Genomic DNA, 20,094 nt, shown 5'->3' with positions numbered 1-20,094 from the left:
GTTATGACCATGGGATCCAGATGTAGAATATGCCCAGTCATCAGGAAAATCTTACAGTCTTGGCACAGTTTGAGGACAGAGAGAGAGCAACAGCCAATAGCTGAAGGGAGACTCTACAGTTTGGAATGTGCCACAGACTTCTAACCACAAAAGTTCTCTTTGCACTTCGACTGTGGTATCCCCCTGTGGTATAGGCCGTGGCCTCTGCTCTTCTCGGCAAGTCTCCCCCGGAAGCACATGACTTTCTCCAGGCATCTCTAGGCCACATCCATGTGAACGTCTGTGGCCTGGTTCATCACCTCCCACCAGGCCGAGTTGTACAGTTTAGGCAAATCATTTTCTCATTTCTGAGAGAGGATGACAACAGGAGGTGTTCCCCAAAGTCCCTTCTACCTCTAAAACCCTTTGATTATATGACCCACTCTGAACTTCGTTCATTCAACTCATTCATTCATTCAACACTATTTATGGAATAACTCCTATTTCTTTGATTCTGTGACCCATTCTTAATTTCATTCATTCATGCATTTATTCAGCAATATTTGACCACCTCCTACATACCAAGTACTGTTACATGCAAGAATGTATAAAAATGAATACAGAAGAGCCCATGACCTTTAAAAGCTCATAGTCAATAATGACATAGAGGAATAAGCAATTAGTGTAGCATGGGAGGTATTATGAGAACAATGGGAGCCAGTGGAGGGGATGCCTAACACTGCCCAGTAGTGGGACAATAGTAGGGGAGAAGAAAAAGCATGAAAATCTTCCCTAAGAACTGAGTGCTAATGTATAGGTAGAAGGTAATGGGGGAAATCTGATGGCTCGAAGACATCCCAGAATTAGAGAAAATGAATCTGCCAAAATAAGGAATACAAACATGGTGATCAGTAAAATAAATAATTCAGTATGAATGAAACAAGGGGTAGATAGCAGGGCAAAAGAAAGGAGTCTCAGATGATGAAGCACCTTCTCTCTCTTTTTTTAGATTTTATTTATTTATTCATGAGAGACACACAGAGAGAGGCAGAGACACAGAGAGAGGGAGGACTTGAATCCCAGGACCCCAGGATCACGAAAAAACATTTCTAGTGCCAAAGGCAGATGCTCAACCACTGAGCCACCCAGGTGTCCCAAGGAAGTATCTTCTAGACTTTGCTAAGAAGAACAAACTTTATCCTTTGAGGGGATGTCTAAAACATCCTAAATAAATACATGAGTGTTTTAGAAAGTCTACTGTGGTTGCAGTGTGAACACTGGGCTAAATAGAGGCCAGAGTAGGGGGGAGGAGACATGACACTGAGGCAAAAAGAAAAAAGAACCTATAAATCCTTAGAGGAGAAAAGAAGAGTATAAGCTACAGCAGTGGAAGGGCATGGGCATGATGAATTCCAAGATATACTGGCAGTAGAGTCAACAGACCTGGCTAGCAGTTTGATGCGGGAGGAAAGGCAGAGAGCATGGTCTCTAGGATGGCACTCAGGTTTTTGTCTTGAGTGAGGGGGTTAATTCTTGGTGAGCACAGCAGCCCAGAGAGAGTACACAAGAAGCCCAGAAATACTCCCAGATTCCTAGGCCCAAAACCCTTGGCTATCAGTGGTAGGCAGCTATGCACTCTCCATGATGAGGCATGCTGGCCCATGGCACCCAGTAGAGTTCTCCTTCCCTAACAGGGACACCAGGGAGTCACAGGGTAAGCATCAAGCATCTTCATAAACCAATGGTGTTTATATATATATATACATATTGTGTGAGGAAGAAAAATATTAACTGCTAAGTTTATTTAAAACATTCCTTTTATTTCAAAACCAACAGATACACAGCAAAATACATATTTGCATTCCCATTTGCAGACAGAACAAGAGACTTCAGAGAAATCTCATAGAAGCTGAGAACACTTGTGAGCAAAAGATTTCCTGTCTTCAGGACTCTGCCTTTTGGGTTCTTCAGTGCAACTATTCATCAAGTCTTACATTTTAACATTATCAAGGAAAGCTGAAGAAAGACAACTGCCAAGACTTGCAATTCCATTGCTAAGTAGACAGCTTAGATAGTGGTTCTCAAAGTGTGGTCTGCAGACCCCTAGTGGTCTCGGAGACCCTTTTAAGTGTCCTCAAGATCAAAACTGTTTTCATAATAATTCTAAGATGGTATTTGCCCTTTTCACTCTATTGATATTTGCAATGATGATACAAAAGCAATGATGGGTAAAACGCTGGTACTTTAGTTCAAATCAAGGCAGTGACACCAAACCATACCAGTAATCACTGTACTCTTCACAGTGACAAACTCATAGTAAAACAGACACATACACCCCCAAAGTAAGTAACCCTGTCCATATCACTTAAGAATGTCTTTGATGAAGCAACAGTAAAAATTATCCATTTTATTAAAGACTGAGCAAACATCTTTTTAATATGATATGTAATGAAATGTGTCCGTGAAGCACTTCTGCCATTACTGAAGTGTGATGGCTATCTCAAGGAAAAGTAAATCTGTGATTTAGTTGGCAGCTGAACTAGCCACTCTTTTCATGGAACATCACTTTTAATGAAATAACTGATGAACTATGGTCATTCAAATTTGGGTATCTGGCACACTATTTCTTGGAAATGAATGAAGTAAGGCTGATACTTTAAGGAAAAACTAACAGTATTTGTAACCAATGAGAAAATTCAAGCTGGCAGGCAAGATTTAAAATTTTAGAAAACCCCTATCCTACCCTGTGAACTTGACAGTCCCTCAAGACAAAGTGATTTGCATGTGCATGTTAGCCAGATGGAGAAACAAACCATATAACCATGGGGCATGTTGCGTCAGTATATTACCAGAGAGCACAGACAGTGAGTGCTCCACAGCTACAAGCAGAGGTGTGGCCATAGCTCACAAAGATAACAGTCAAGTGAAAAACCAAGGTGCAGAATGCATGCCGTGTGTTACCATTTTTATAAATTCCAAAGATAAGCAAAACCAAATAGGGTAAAGCTAGGGGAGCAATAAACAGAAAATAAAATTTAGAATAAGGGAACAATTAGCAGGAGAAGAGCACAGAAGTTCAATAGTATTGAAATGTGTTAGGTTGGACAGTAGGTTTATAGTTGTTTTACCATTACGCTTCATTATCTGTGTATAAATGTTAGATATGTTGTTTTTTGTGAATAGCACATACTTTATGACCTTCAAAGGAAGGCACTGCATTAGAGCTTTCCTTGCCAAGGAAAACCAAAGAGGTGAGGAAGGAGGTAGAGGCATGGTGCAAACCCTGGCTGAGGGTCTGCAGCCCTGGCCCCAGAGAAGCCCATCGCTGGCAGGTCTCTTCCAGAGACACCTTCAGGGCAGCATCCGTGCCATTCATCTATTTGGGTTTTCAACAGCCCTCCCTATTTAAAAAGCCCTCCCTATTTTTTTTTCTTTCAGGCAATCATCCTCCATCTCTTTTGTTATCACAGTGAAAAAAAAAAAAAAAAAACTACTACATTTCACAGTTGATTTTGTATTGTATCCAAACTACAAAATTTAGTAATCATAATCTCTTATCATCTGGACCAGCTCCTACTACATTTTTCCTACCTCCCATCCTTCCATCACCAATATAACCCTTCTGATTCAGCTAAGTTTCTTCTCTTAGTGTCTCCCACATACTTTTGGCTTATTTCAACCTCTTTTGGCTAATGCCATTTCTTCTGCTTAGAATGTTCTCTCCTCTCTTCTCAAGATCTAAATCCATCCCTTCCTCGAGGATGTTTGAAGTATTGCTTCTCTCCAAGAATCTTTTAGCCATCACTCTCACTCAGTTTCCTCGAACATTTACACATCTAATTCATATTACATTGTCTTGCACTTGTTAGCATATTGATTTGTGCTTATCCTCTGTGATTGTTTTGTGTCAACATTTGAAAGAACTGTCATCAGGGACTGCATTCTATACAATTTCTACCAGCCAGGTAAATGCTCATAACTTTTTCTTAATGAATGAGCACTCAGTAGGGACTACAGCTCTCAGGGGATCGTGTCCTCAGTGTGCCAATGTGACACCATGTAGGTTAACATATACCCTTACTGCCTGAAAAGGCTTTCAGTCCAGCCTAGTGAGGGATGTTTTCCTCTGCTGTAGGAACAGATCTCCCATTCTGTGACAGAAACCAAGCAAAGCAGCACTTGCTTTATAGAATTCTTTTTCATAATATTCAGTGATTTCAGAGTTCAACATGTCTCCTCCCATCGTGACCCTCTTTGCCTGAAGTCCTTAGAAAATCACCCCAGCCAGGTGTGGTTGAACCAGCTTCTTTGTAAACACAAGATCTTCAGTTTCATTTCTGCACAGTTGTATTTACTCAATAGTCCCTTATCTTAAAAAATCAGTTATTTTCCCTGTAACTTTTACCCTCTTGGTCCTGGTTTCTGTTTTCTGCTCAGCATTTCATAAATCTGTGAAAATACTTTTCAAGCCAAATTTTAATTATTTGTTTCCATCTCTTTCTCTGCCTCCTTGGCTCGAGCCCCTTGCAAGCAGAGACCATGCTCTATTCAACTCCACTGATCCCTAGTCCCTGGTACAGAAGCACTCAGTTGCTGCTGCTTGAATGAACGAATCAACAAATCAATCAATCAATCAACTATCAGTTATCAGACACAAACTACAAATTTAGGAGAAATGACAATTAAGATTAAGTTTACTCCCTTTATCACTTGACAGAACTTTATATATTTGAATGTAGTTACCAGGCATGACTCTTATCTCTCCTCACTCTCAGCTTCAAATTAAGCATTCCCAATGTCGCAATAATTAATTCCTCCTCTCATCATTTCAAGAGTCTAGCTGCTAGTTGCCTCCCTTCTGGTGCGTAGTTTGCCAATTTCCCCCCTTTAAGTCGGGACACCCAATCCAACAGTCCACGTACAGATGTGATCTAATCAGTTTACAAGTCCAGTGTTGCCACCCTTGTTCTGAATTCAGTACTTGCATTAACTCAGCCAACTCCGCTGAAATGCATCCATTTTTCGAATGAAGGCTGAATTTTAAATGTTGCTTATTATCTTTCTGCTTGTTACTATGAATATGGTTATCTCTGAGGATGGAAGTTGGGAAAGGGGGCTTTCACATTTTGGTTTAAACATTTCCACATCGTTTACATTATTTACACTAAGCATGCACTATGTTTGCCATTAAAAGCCAATACAGACTTCTAAAAATAAAAGAATAAAAAAATTTAAAAACCTAAAAATCAAAAGAATAAGCAGAATTCATACCTGTGATTTCTATGGTTCAGTCTCAAGGAGTACACTTAAGTCATAGTTAAAATACTTGTACTTTTTTTTTGTATACATTTTCTTACCTAACAGCAAGTATTTGAGTAGCCACTGGTGCATAGCACTTCTCTCTAAATATGAACTAGTGGTTTTGCCAACCCAAACCCCACTTCTAGATTGTGACATTTCTCTCTTCCTAGCAATATCAGAAAGCAGCTCACTATAATTTGGTTCCTCTCTTTCTTAAGGGCAGATTAAAATCCAGAATGTTATTATTTGAGGTTTGCTTTCCCCTAGAAGGGAGAAATCATGTAGCACATTTCAGGAACATTTCCTGAAGCAGAGGGTGTCCCACACTTTGTTTCCTTCCAAATACAGCTGTGTTTCATGCTCTGGAGAGGACTGTTGGGTTAACAAGTAGGGCCAAACAAGCACAGATTAGAAGACAACTATAATTCTAGGCCATTACCCGAAAGCAGTGTTCTCCATATGGAGCACGTAATTCAGACCCCAGAAAGTGTCACTGCATGGGACTCTAATTCTCTTACCCTCCGCTGAGTCTAAGGTCAAGATAAATCCTTGAGGAAAAAAAATATTGTGGCACAAGTTCTCATGAATCATAGAGTAGCGTGCTCTATCCGTACCTAAGGGCTCCTCCTACAGCAGAGGGTCTGTGAAAGGAGCGCAGGTGGCCAAGACATGTCCTTCACGTATGGGGCCCCACGAAGGTTTTCCAGTCCTTCAAGATGCCGCAGGCCTCGGGAGACCAGAAGATGATCCAGCCCTTGATGGTGCTGACACTGGGGACCTCAGGCCAGTATCTTCCTCTCCGTGGCTCAATTTCTACTTCCATCCAAGTGGTGGGAAAAGAAGTCCTTCCTGCCTGCTTACAGGCAGAGGATTTCAGGGAAAATGCTTTGTGAACAATAAAGTATCATGTAAACAGAAGGTGGAGGTAATCCACTATTATCCGTTTTGCAAAATGGTGCTACTAAGCACAGAGAGGTTCAAACACTTGCCAAAGTCAAAAAGCTAGTGAGAAACCCTGGTGATCGTGATGGGAGAGGAGGACAGAAAACACTGGAGTCCTGCCCCCTGCCTAGTGCAAGTCCCTCCCTGAGCCTCTGGTTTCAACTTGGAGGAGTCAGAGTCAATGAGCTATTTCTAAGGTTTTAAAAGTCAAACAAATTATCGTCGATAAGCTGCCCAGGCTCAACATAACATGTCTTTATTTTTGGCTGAAGTGGCATCAGCCCAGCGTGGGAGTTCTGGTAAGTTCAGGGGTCCTCAACACTGGCTCGCCATTCAAATCACTCAGGGAGCTTTTTAAGAATGTCTGCACTCAGGATCCATTCTGAGCCATCAAATTTAAATTGCTGGGGGGGTGTCTATATTTTTTTAATCTCCCAGGTGATTCTAATATGCAGCCGGGGTTGAGAATCACTGGGCTGGCTAATGGTGATCAGAAACTTACAGGCAACAATAGTTGTCTGACTGATTACACAGCAGTTAGAGCAATCTTTCTGAGATCCTTAGTTGAAATGAATTTGCACCTCACACCTATTAATGTGGCTGGCATTATTAATATGGCCAGCATTTACTGTGTACATATGACATGCCAGACACAAGTCTACGTATCAATATGTACGAACCCAGTTCATATACACCTACAACGTTAGCCCATTGTACAGATGTGAAAACAGGTGGACAACTGCACTAACCTGCCAAGGCCACGGCTAAAATGTGGTGCAGCCAGGACAGGAATCTGGTACCAGGATCTTAATCCCCACCCTATACTGCTTCTTAATACTGCCGTAGAATGTGGTTCACAATACCTTAGCCTCAATGATGAATGAAAAGATCACACAATGTTGGAAAATGCAGAACAGTTTTGAATCCAAATGCCTGCAGGGGCCAGGAGGTAATATCCATGAGGAGGGCGGGCAGGTGTATATGCAGACGGGGACATGGCAGCAGAGTGGTAGGAGCTGTGGCAGACTGATGAGCACATGCCCGGGCAAGGGAGACAGCCGCCACTGACTACAGCAGATTGCTGCCATGTGGGGAGGTGGGCCCCGTGCTGCTGACTCTTCCAAGTTTTCAAAAGAAGCTAGAAATTTGGATTTTTATGGGAAACCGCCCATTTCCAAATGCTGTCTCAAGTTTTTAAACATACTGTGTAGGGCAAAACACATCAGTACGCCACTAGCTTGTAACCTCTGATATGATCTATTTCACACACACAACACAATACACACACACACACCCTTGAATCCTTCATTTAAAATCTATTTAATGTGTTCTCTTGGACTGGTTCTCAGCAATTAGAAGCAGCAGACCTTGCCTTTCCTTCTTTCGTACAAAATTTAAACTATTACCTAAATAACACATGGAAAAACCAATATAAATTTCCCCTGGGTAATTTTAATCAGTGGACTGACTGTTGAATAAATGAATAAATAAACATTTATTAAATACCTATTCTCTCATTTGAATCTCACTATAAATCTGTGGGCATGGATTTATTGTCCTCACTTTACAGTAAAACCCAGTCATAATTCAAATGATTATTACACAGTTTAGATATAATTCAGGTCAAATCACAAACACAGAATATACTCCTTTAGTAAAAGTCTAAGTGTGATATTGTTGGTCTATGTTGGCCAAGTGTTAGTCAAGCCCTATTTTAACAGCCTTAAAAAAGAATTTTACCGTATCATATTATTACTCATCACTCTAATGAGAGAGATGGGAAAAAAAATGTTTAAACACAGAAATCACCAAAATGTCCTGGGTCAGAAATGCCTGTGGTCTCGCAATCTAAGCAAATGGAAACTTATTTCATATACATAGTAAGAGTTAATATTTCTTGAGTTCTATGGAGCAGGCTCTAATTAGGCATGGTTTTATGTGTATGTGTATTATTGTATTTATCAATATCCATACTTATCAACCAAGCCTTACTAGAATCTATGATATAGGAACTATTATCACTAGTGAAAGATGAAGAAAGCAAAGACAGGAAAGTTCAGTAATTTCCCCAAGGTCACACAGCAAGTGAGTGCCAGAGTCTGTACACTTAACCACTATGAAAGCATGTGTGTCTCTGTTTTCACTTAAGTCGTACCATATACAGTAGACACAGTGAAAAGAGGGCAAAATCACGTGATATTTTCTCCCTCTCGTTACAAACAACAAAAGCTTTTTAAAATATACTGCCAGACAACTGAAGATGCCAGCACTATATAACTTCAGAAAAATCTATCACCCTCCACAAGTGCAGTAGCTTGTCTCAAAAGCTCAGATGGGCGAAGTGCTCCTGATCAATTATCCCCCCCCCACCACCACCACCTTCTCTGGTCCACTTTGAAGGCCAACTTTTTCAGGGCACTCAAAACAACTCACCCTGGGATCCTCCTCTCTCACTGCTTGCCTTTTTTCCTCCACACCACACTTCTAATGGGGTCTAACCCCTTGTCTGATCCATGCAGAAATTATGAGAGAGAGAGAGAATAAGAGAGAGAGACAAAGTGAGAGAGAGAGAGAGAGAGAGAGAGAGGGATTATTTAAGGGTCTGCTCTTCAGGCTCAAGCTTCAGAGAAGGTCCATACATTTCTTCCTTGATGATAGAACTTGGCTGAATTCGGACTTTCTTAAAAACAGAAGCAATGAGTATCTAAGTTTTAGTCAATTCAGAACTCTAGAGACAGAACTTTAGGGGTGGAGGTTGTTTTTTAATAAGAAGGGAATGGACGGCTGGAAACAATATCCTTTTTAGGCACACAGAATCTGCTGCATTTAATATAACCCTGGGTCAGTCTGTGAAAAGCAGAGTTGCTAAAGGCCACATGCTGATCTCAGACCGTGGGCGTGTATCACTGTACATTTTACAAAATTAGATACAGTGCAGCCTCTATGTGTGTGTGCCTGTGTGCGTGTGTGTATACACGCAGTGAAGCTGACTTTTATAAAAAAAAAAAAAACCACAAGATGCACCCATGCAGCTAAAGATTAGTATCAAGCCAAAGTCTGATTTTAATTTATGAAACTACCTTGTAACTACAGCAATTCTATCCCAAAGGTGGGTCCTTGGGGAATGATAAGAGTCATCTGAGAGGCCCCTGCTTCAGCACCTAGTCATGCACTATTCTTCGATATCATAAAAATGTAATTTACAGACAGGATAGAAATACAAAACTTGCTCCTGCACAGAAGAGGGAAAGCAGCTAGTAACTTCAGCCCATAGAGTACTCTTGGCTATTTCTAAGGTCTGTACTTTGCACATTAGTTTCCTATAAAATATGACAGAAGACATTTCAGCAACCATGAACCATAAAGTATTTTGTACACTTGGCCCTAGATGGTGTGAATTACTGAGCTACACCTTGCAAAGTAGGGAACAGAAACGAATACATCAGAAACAGGACACAGCATCTTCACTTATAACCTCTATCTCTAAAATGTGATTCTCGAGTACCTTAACTAAGCTAAAATACAGTAGTAATAAAGTCCAGGGGGGAAAACAAAACAAAACAAAAAACCACCGCATGTCTTACCATAATGAGGCTGGGTCTGGATTTCTTTGCAATAGGAGAAAACTCAGAATCTATTCCTTCCTCACAAAGCCCATGGTCTTGTAAAACCTTATGCTAAGAAGACTTTAACGCCCCCAAACGTCCTCTTTTGTAGGTCATACCATTATTATCTTGTTCTGCGATCGGTCTGATTAAATTATAGAAAATTACTAATACATCATTCAGAATGGAGAGATCCGTTCCCGGCCTGTTGTGTTTGTTTCAATCCTCCTGTCCTAATGTTTCAGCTGATACTTCAAAAAGGATGGAGGAGGGACAAAGGAACTTCACACAAGGAAAGCGAATGGGATACGTGAAACTGTCCTGGGGTACACACTGCCCTTCAGCTCTCTCAGGTGGCACTGCTGACCAGTCACCGAAACCAAGGGAGCTTCTTTACACAGTAGCACCGCTTGTCACCCTTAAGTCCAAAGACACCACTTTGCGTGCAAGTGACCAGGGTTAGTTACACTGGGTGAGTTTTTCTCTTTTGTCAAACTGATTGATTTATCCAGACCCTGCCTGAATCCAAACGACTGGGACTACTAAATAAACTGGCTTACCAATCCAGCCAGGCAGCATGCACCGCTAACCCAGTCTTCCCTACAGGACTATCTTGACATTAATAGGACTCCTTGTATTTTAAGCCACCTTTTGACCCCAAAAGAAGCTTGCCTGGTTGCTCCACCAACACAACGCTGTCCCTTGGGTGTTTCCACGGCTTCTCTCCATCTAATTTTATAAGCCTCGCAAGACAGAGATTTTCCACACCTCCCTTGGACCTCTCCTAATAGAGGCCATTCAAAGGCTCTAAAAACTCAAATGCACAGTCAGCCCTCACACTGACCGAAAGCTGTCCAATTTATACTTCTCCAGCATGATTTATTAACACTTTGTGCCAGAGACTTGTCAACTCGCACCAGCTGTGTCATCCCCAGAGCGAGATGGCAGCCCATAGATAAATTAAAAATCAATTTTTTTTATTAGAAACTATTTTGAAGCATTAGGAGAAATGTGATTTTGAACTATCTTCCTTCTTTTAACAGGAAAGTTCAGTGTACCCTACTTACTATATTAGGAATACACGGATTTCTTTTAGGAGAACAGATGAACATTATTGCCCAGAATCAACCTAGCCTGCTATGGGGTATTTCAGAATCGTTAGCTCTGCCTGACAGGAGCAGTGAAATATTTTATTGCCTCAGACTCAAAATGTTTCCCTGTGGTTCCTATCATAGGAGGATGTCCATCGCCACTGAAAAAATTAATAAGAGTAAGTAGGGAAAAGAGTTAAGTCTTCTACCCTTCGTCTTCCAACAGATATATAAAGACAGGGAAAAATATAAATATAAGGGCCCCTGTTGCTTTCTTGTCATTTTTGCTTCCCGCATTTACTAGAAAGCAGGAGACGATTTTTAAAGTTTTGTTAATGAAGAACACAATAACCTGTTCTGGTCTTGACCCACAACTGAGTAAACAATGAAAATACTAGAATAGCAAAACAACTGTTCTATTAACTTTTCCTTTGTGCTCCCCCCTGGGAATAGGCATCAGGCAGATTTCCAATGATAAATATAATAGGATCTGAACTCATACATGTTCATGGGTTAAGTTGCAGCTAATGAGGAAATCTTAAAAGTGCTGATGATGCCAATGGTAAAAGGATTTACAGATGTAGCAAACATAGGGGAAAGCCCTTCCTGACCCTTTCCCTCCTCAGTTAGTGATCCCAAATGTAATGATGTTCATAAAGTGCTGAGCCCCAGGCCTGGTAAACAGACACAGTATCACTTTTCCCCTCTTCTTCTTTCTCAGACTGACAAACATTTTTAAGCCATGCAGTTTGGGATTCTGCTACAGATAAGCACATGGTCTAGTGCAAAGGATCTCTAGGATTTTTTTTTTTTTTTAAGATTTTATTTTATTTACTCATGAGAGATACAGAGCAAGAGAGAGAGGCAGAGACACAGGCAGAGGGAGAAGCAGGCTCCATGCAGGGAGCCTGACGTGGGGACTCGATCCTGGGTCTCTCTCAGATCACGCCGTGGGCTGCAGGCGGAGCTAAACCGCTGGGCCACCGGGGCTGCCCCTTAGGATGTTTTTTTAAACATGGTACTGAACCTTGTTGATGGAAAGAACTTTCAGAAAAGAGCCTTCAACAGCAGCAGAATCATATTTAAGTCTCCAAATGATGACATTGCTGTAGTCCAAGAAATAAAGGCTTTACTTGGAGTAATAATTTTTAAAGCCACTTCTCAAAAATAGTTTAGGTTTAACACCTTTTGTTGGAGGTCACCTCCAAAAGCTAGTGCAAAACTTCTTTTTGATTTGGGGCCAGTGGAATCAGTACACAGCTCTATAGGATGGGCCATTTTCTTTTCCACATATATATGAGGCCCATGTAACACACACACACATATACACTCTCTTACTTCAGAGGCCCAGGAGAAATGACTATGTAGAATTTTAAATCAGAAATCTAATGCCTAGGTTAGTAGTGTCAGGTTAAAGGCTCACCCATCCCCAAAGCTAATTCGGTTCTGAACAATCCCTTGGGTGTCTCATGGAACAGAACGAGCTAGGAAACCTTAGCAGGCCGAAGCCTAGCCTGGGGAATTGCTGCAACTCCGTGCCAGGGGCTGAGGTACACCCCAGACTCCGTATCAGATAATACCAAGTGCTAGTCTGGATTTCCAGGACTGATCTATTCGAGGGTGAACTTCCAGGTTCCTTGATGTCTGCGCTGTAGAGTGGGAGGACTTTGTCCATCCACACTGTGCCTGCCTAGTATTATATTTAATAACAGAAAAATTAGCTCCATACATAAAGTCTATTAGTAGCAATGGTTTATGAGGGGGTGAGGAGGCGAGGGGGGGGGTGGCTATGGGAAAGGAGAAAGCGTTCTGAAGTTTCAATAGATTCTGTTTTCACAAGTTTCTTTTTTGTAATCTAATTTGTATTCTACTTCTAATTTTAAATGTGTTTATAGCTTCTCTAGATTCTTAAAGCTGTATCAGTAGTGGCTATTAGCCACTTTTGTGTTTACTCAGAAGGGTTCTTTGGTTTCAAAAGCAAGTTTCTCCACCTCATTCCTTCACCAACCTCCTCCCCCGCCCCCAAAGCATACACCTCTCTCCTTTCCTTTAGGGTCAAGTTTAAAACCTAATGCCGTATAACTTCCTAAAACCCTGAGATGACTTCTATCAGGGCAGCCTTAATGCCCAAAGTTACTTTAACTTTATACAAAAAGGTTCTCCACCTTAAGAAAAAAATCCCCCCCCAAACACATACAAACAAATAAACAGTTTAGCATTAAAACTGGGATTTAAGACTACAATTATATTCTACATTAAATACTAATTTACACTAATTTTACCAAAGTCAATATTTATTACATCTCCCCACCTCTGCAAGTTTAAGACTCACTCAGCACTTAGGAAGCTTTGGGTTACTATGTCTGAATTGCAAAACACACCATTTGTCCAGAAACTGCTCTTAGTCCAAATGCAAACTGCTTACAAAACATGTGTAAACCATGCTTAGAACAGGCAGCCACATCCACAAAAATCCATTCAATGCAAAGGTAAGTGGAAAAGCTTTGCAAATTAGGCTTCCCTTTAAAAACTGGAGGGACATTTACCGCTTTTCCAAAAGGTAATTGCTTCTTACTTCAGTAAAAGTGGCTTTATGTGACTGGAAGGAGTTGCTTGCTTTCTTTCTTTCTTTCTTTTTTTTTTTTTTTTTTAAGTGAGCGGATAACAGTGTTCAATTAGAGAACAGGGTGGGAGAGCCCACTCTTAAAATATAACTTAATCACCAGCCACCAGCAAGCAGGAGAGGCCCACCGAGCACACGAGCTAAAATGGAGCCTGAATTTCCTCCCAGGCTGAGGGTAGTCGCACGAGGTCAGGGTCAAGGTCACCAGCAGGGCAGGCTGCAGCTGCCCGAAAGCGCTACACACAACGGGAGGGAAGGCGTTCCATCTCCGTCAGAGCCGAAAACAGATAAATCCCTTCTCCTCTGCTGCTACCCTCCCTCTAACCCCGCCAACATTTTTTTTTTTTTTTTTAAAGCAGGGGGAGAGGAGAAGAAAGGAGAATGACCAAATAACCTCACCGCCCTGGTTTTCGCACACAAGCTCATCAGCTCCCAAAGTTGCCATCTAAGGGCAAGTTCGCAGAGAACACTGAAGCCCATTTTGTCCGAGCAGGGCAAGCCTCCCCCGACCCCCCCAGGATTCCTGCCTCCTCTCCCTCCCCCGCCACACGCCCCCGAAAAGAGCTGGGGACTGGCCGGCCGGCCCTGCGCACGCACACACTCTCCCACCAACTGCTGCGAGTTTTCTGTGAATCGCAGCGCGGAGCCTCCCAACTCGCCCTCCCCGACTCCGCCGCCTTCTCTTCCCTCGCACAAAATTTCCCTACACACGCAGCCGCCTGCGAGAGGTTTTATGTGCATATATATTACATATGTGGCATTATCCTCAGAACCTCTAGCGGGCAGGCGAAGAAAGGACTGCACAGGGGCATTTTTTTTTTTTATTTTTTTTTTAAAGGAAGGGGAAAAAAAGCACAACCCAAGCCCTGTGCGTCGACTCCTGCGTACCGGGAAGGGGAAAGAAAGAGGAATGTTTGCGGAGCGGGCTGCCTGCAAGTGCCCTTGCTCGCCACTCCGGCCGCGGCCCGGTGACACGGCGCCCCCCGCGCCCCCCGCGCCCCCCGCGCGTCCCCCGGGGCAGGCACAGCCGCGGATATTTCGCGAGGGGGAGATCGATCGCGCTGCCTGTCTGCAGCGGAAACGCACGAGCTCGCACACAACCCGAGCCCGAGACACCATAACCTTAACCCTTCCCCCACCCTCCGTGAACTTCAGGTGACCGACCACGTCGGCCTGACACCCGGGCGGGCGGGCGCTCCGGCTCCGCTCCCGCCCCCAGCCCGGGTTTTGCAGGCTCGAGCCGCGAGCAGCGCCAAACCGCCGGGAGAGGGGCGCGGAGCGGGGGGAGAGAGAAGAAATTGACCCTCGGTCTCCCCCGACCCCTCCCTCCGGCGCCTCCGGCGTCCCCTCCTCCCCGTCACCCCGCCCCGCGCCTTCTCCCCTGCCCCCTCCTCCCTGCATTCAAGGAGCCCGGCGGCCCCGGGGGATATTTTTAGTTGCTTCTTTCTCCTTCACTTTTAGCTTTAGCAGCATCTCGGAACACTCAAAGCGGAGAAAGATGGGGGGGGGGGGGAGCTGGAGAGGGAGTGGGGGAAAAGTTAAGAGTCTCGCAAAGAAAAGCCGGAGGGAGGGCGGAGAGGGACCGGGGGCGCGGGTGGAGGAGGGGACGGGACCGGGCCGTGCCGGCGGGCGTGTGTCTCCAGTTGGTGTGTGTGGCTGCAGCCGGGGAGGCTTGTGATGCACTTTAGTCCTGGACTCTGCTCGGGCTCGCCGGGGAGGGGGGTCTGAGAGCCCGAGTCTCGCCTGGCTCCGTCTGCTCCCACTGACCCCGCATTTTATTGCGGCCAGGAGCCCTGCTCCTCCCTCCCCTCGGCTCTGCAGGGACCTCGCGCGCCGCGAGCCGCCCTGCCTCCTGCCTCCTGCCTCCTGCCTCCGCCTCGGCTCAGCTCCCGCACCCCACATCCGCCCGCCGCTGCCCGGCCTCGCCCCCCGCCCGGCCGCCCCGCGCCCCCCGCGCCCCCCGCGCCCCCGCGCCCCGGCGCCGCGGGAGCAGCCGCCCGGCGGCGCGTGTGCACCGGCGTGTTAGTGCGCGGTGCCCCCCACACCCTCCCCGGCCGCTCCCGCCTCGCCCGCCCCCGACTCCCCTCCTCCGCCGCCGCCGCCGCCGCCTCCTCCACCTCCGCCTCCTCCCGCGCCGCCGCCGCCGCCGCCGCCGGCTCGGGGCCCGACCAACCCCGGCGCAACCTTTAGCCGGGGACGGACCTCTCCCTGGGTCCCGCGCCCTCGCCCCGGCAGCCCCGAACGCCATGTCACGGCCCCCGGCCTCCGCGCGCCCCGACCCCGCACCCTCGGGCGCTGCGATCCGCAAGCGAAAAAAAAAAAAAATTTTTTTTTTTTTAAAAGATTCCAACCTCTCCCACCTCCCCCCTCACACACACTCCCCGATTAAAAAAAAAAAAAAAAAGAAAAAGCAAAAAAAAAAAAAAAAAAAAAAACACCCGGCATCCACACTACTCCCCTCCTCCCAGCTCTTGCCCCCTCCCCCCAGCAACCCGGAGTGAGGAGGGGGAGGGGGAGGGAAAAGAGGGAAAAAAGCCCGATCGCAAGGGAGAAAAGAGGGAGGGTGAGAGAAAGAAAGAAGAAGAGAGAGAGAGAATGGAAAGGGCACGGGGCTGATCATCACCAACATGGCTGCCTCGGCATAGACCTAGACGAGGAGTAACCCGGGCTGTGCCTTTGTCGGCTTCACCTCTGTAACCCTAAACTAATGCAGAAAACAACGGACGAGGCTGCAGACGCGAGAGAGGAGAGGGAGGGCGACAAGATGGCACGAGAGGAGGTGGAGAAGGGATGACTTACGTGAGGGAAGGCGCTTGGGCTGCTCCTGCTTCCTCCTGGGCATTTTCCCCCTTTTCTCACATTCTCCTCCTTGGTTAATGTGAGATCAAATAAACCCCCGTGGGGGCAGAGAGGCAGACACTGGCAGGAGCGGGGAGGTGGTTGGGGGGCGGGCGGGCGGGCAGGGGGAAACCCCTTCTCTCCGGTGTGTGCAATGGGTTGAAGCTTGTTTCCTGGAGCCAGATGAGGGGTTCTCTTCTTTTCTTTCCTTTCTTTTTTTTTTTTCTTTCTTTCTTTCTTTTTTTTTTTTTTTTTGGATCCTTTCTTTTTTTTTTTTTTTTTTTGAGATTTTTTTTTTTTTTTGGTCGTGCACCTGGCTTGTCCCCGAGCGTAATATTCTTCAATGGAAACGGATCTAATAGGTGTGAGTGTGCGTGTGTCCTGTGCCCGCGGGTGCGACGGGAGGTATAAATAAATGAGAGCCGGTGCGGCGGTGTCTATGGCCGCGCGGTGTCTCCGAGCCCCTAACACTAATGTCGGGATCAAAGGGCAGCGGCGGCGGCGGCACAGCTCACAGCTCGCTCGCTCGCTCTCTTTCTCGCTCGCTCTCTCCTCTCGCGCTCTCTCTCTCTCTGTCACACACACACACTCACACATACACAGAGGCACAGACTGAGGGAAAGAGCGAGAGCCAGACACACACACACACACACACACACACGCGCGCGCACACACACGCGCGCGCAGAGCAAAGAGGAAGGTGCCCTAAGGCTCCCAGGGCGGACTCAGCCTGGGCTCTGCAACCGCTCGGTCTGCAAAGAATGGGGGGCGCGCGTGCGGGGGGGGGGGGGGGACGGACTTCTGCGAATTTATCCCGCTATTCGCCAAATCTAGGTGGGGGGGGGGGGGAGTTTTCCCCACTCTTTAAACAACGACGAGTTCATTACTCTTGCGGATTTTCTTTCTTTCTTTTTTTTTTTTTTTTTCAAAGAAAAGAGATGTTTCTCTTAACTTTCTTTTGTGTCCTCAAGTGCATTTTGTTCTGTGTGAAGAATTTTTCAGGCTTTTTCACTGTGACAATGGCTCTCTTACCCCATCACCTTTGAGTGTGTGGAGGTTACAGTTTCCCCACACCCTCGTCCAAAAACATTGTAATAAAAAGAATTTTTTTAAAAATAAAAAAAAATAATAATAATAATAATAAAAGATAGCATATGGTGATATCGATTCCGAGGTTGATGGAATAAGTGCCCAGTTTTGGAGTGTTTAGGGGAGTTAAAACTGAAACATGCTGCCGAAATGGAAATTACATCCCCTTGACGACGTGGGGGTGGGGGGTAAGATTCTCTCACCCCCATGGTTGATTAAACTGCTACATGATACTCCTACAGTGTGCAAAGAGAGATCTTGACTTCTGAATTGTATTTATTTATTTATTTATTTATTTATTTATTTATTTATTTAGCTGCTGTAATGCAGGTATGTGAAGCTTACCCTGCAGCAATTCTAGTTTGCATTAGGAACCCAAATATAGCAGTTTTCATCAACTGATACATACTTTCATTACTTTACAAATCACACATCTTTCTTCAAAGAGACATAAAGGGGAAAAATAGAAAAGGATGGGTCTCACTCTAGCACAAAAGATACTTGGTGAAAGAGGACTGTTCTCTTTGTAACTTGCAGTCATTTGGATAAAAGTTCACTCAGAGGTTGTTAATGATTTAAACTCCAAAACCTGCTACTATAATTGAAGTAAAAATGGTCTGAAGAAGAGTTGTTTCATAAAACTCTCTTTGTAAGAGGAAACTTTGAACTTAGCAGAATACATTATATGTCATGAGTCAGATGTAGCTAAAAAATAAAAAGGTGAATTATTTAACTACATCTTCCCTTTTTAGCTTTTTAAAAACTCTGACTCATCATGTTATTATGTTAAATATTTTCTTACCAATTTTAAAATAGACTTTTTTCATCAAAGAAAGTGGAGGCATGGTTGAGATAGAGAATGATAAAACGACACTCTCCAAGCTTACATGGATAGCTAATGCCTCTCAGCTTCTAGCGCAATTCTCACAAGCTGAGTGGTATTAACAACAGCCATGTGGACAAATCCCTACATTCCCCTTAAAAATAACAATAAGGCTTTGTATTACATATTTTTATTAGAGAAGCTTAAAGAGTGTTGTATCTCCCATAAGACGTTTTTCATTGATAATGAAATATCAGGATGAAACCCACCCTGCCAGCTCCCTGAAAGACCCAGCTTCCGCGTGTGATGCTATCCGAAGCAGGTTTTGAAACACCTGCTTGAATTCAATCTAAAACCAAAACAGAGAGCAGTCAAGTTTAAAATGGATCATCATTCTTTTTTTTTTTTTAAGACTTTATTTATTTATTCGAGAAACAAATAGAGAGAGAGGCAGAGACACAGGCAGAGGGAGAAGCAGGTTCCATGCAGGGAGCCCAACATGGGACTCGATCCTGGGTCTCTAAGATCACGCCCTGCGCTGAAGGCGGTGCTAAACCGCTGAGCCACCTGGGCTGCTGTGGAGCATTGTTCTTAAACCAATTCTTCCCGGAGTGTTAGCTTAAGTAAACTGGTCATCTAAGTTTTGCTGATTTGTAATGTAAAATGGACCTCAACTTACCATGACTTTGACTATTGTCAGTAGCATTGGACTTGAAATTAGTATGTGAATGATAATAGGTCAGAACCCATCCATTCCAAGTAGACTCATTGCCTTGGGACTGTGCATGATCTTTAAACTTAAGACAGGGTAAACAAAACGGTCACGACACCCCACCACTGCCTGCTCTGAACCTTTGGCTAGGATTTGAAGGAGGGTTACTCTGCATAGACTCATCACCAGTTTTCTGAATTGCTGTGACTCTTTACAATCCTTAGTACGCTATGATCGAAAACACACTCTAGGCCTTTCCTGAAAGTAGACTACATTTCCTGTGACCTTTTAAAGGCATGCAGGCAAACACTGTCAACTTTTAATTATAGAGGTATCCTATCAACAGCCAAAAACATTTTTAATTGAATTTACTCATACCTCTACCACTCTCCAAAAATTATCTGAAGTAGTACACAACAATAGAAAATGGAAATAAGGACAGAACAATTTCTGCTTAAATCTCAGCTTGGTATCTGCCTGCTACAAAGCACTCTTCAAGGACACTGGCATCTCACCCTCAGTGGTGATATGTTCAGAGAACACAAACTAATTTTCATGTTAGACTAACCTACAATATTAGGATGATAAATGACTGGAAGTTCTTGCAATGGATTTCAAAATCAAATGAATAAATGATTTTGGGAATGAGTGCCTTTTGGATGCACATACTCATGAACTTTTAACCTCGATTATTGTTGACCATAGCCATTACACTGGAATATTCTATTTGATTCACCCCCCCCCACAGTCCAAGCTTTTAAAATAATACTTTATCTTAATAATCATAGTAATCTTTCCTACCTCCAACTACATCACCTCTCAAATGTGAGATTAGAATAGATTTTCTCAAAATTATGCATTTTAAGAAGATGTTTCATAAATGCTCCCTCCCACAGGAGTAAATTCTGTCCTAGCCAAAGTATTCCTAAGTGGGTAGACAGAGGGAGCACATCACGCAGAATGGTGTGTGGTCTCCTGAGGGGTCCTTGAGTATTTTCAAAATAATACTATGATATCATTTGCTTTTTTTATCTGTGTTCACATTTATACAGATGATGCAGAAGCAATGAGAACAAAATGCTGGCACCTTA

At 44.2% G+C, this 20,094-nt stretch overlaps 1 protein-coding gene across 5 annotated transcripts in view; it reads right to left on the bottom strand.

Moving 5' to 3' along the window:
* Positions 1–16,933, bottom strand: part of ZNF827 (zinc finger protein 827) — a 169,197-nt gene extending 152,264 nt beyond the window's left edge. For all 5 annotated transcript variants that reach the window (XM_041738082.1, XM_041738083.1, XM_041738085.1 and 2 more), the window contains exon 1: positions 16,341–16,933. In XM_041738082.1, coding sequence (XP_041594016.1) covers positions 16,341–16,383 — 43 coding nt within the window. In that variant the 5' untranslated portion in view covers positions 16,384–16,933. The remainder of the gene's footprint in view (positions 1–16,340) is intronic.
* Positions 16,934–20,094: the final 3,161 nt, after the last annotated feature.

Source organism: Vulpes lagopus, chromosome 23 (genome assembly GCF_018345385.1).
Source record: "Vulpes lagopus strain Blue_001 chromosome 23, ASM1834538v1, whole genome shotgun sequence".
In the NCBI taxonomy this organism is placed as follows: domain Eukaryota; kingdom Metazoa; phylum Chordata; class Mammalia; order Carnivora; family Canidae; genus Vulpes; species Vulpes lagopus.
Note: the sequence above shows the minus strand (reverse complement) of the source record. Positions and strands in the feature narration are given on the sequence as shown.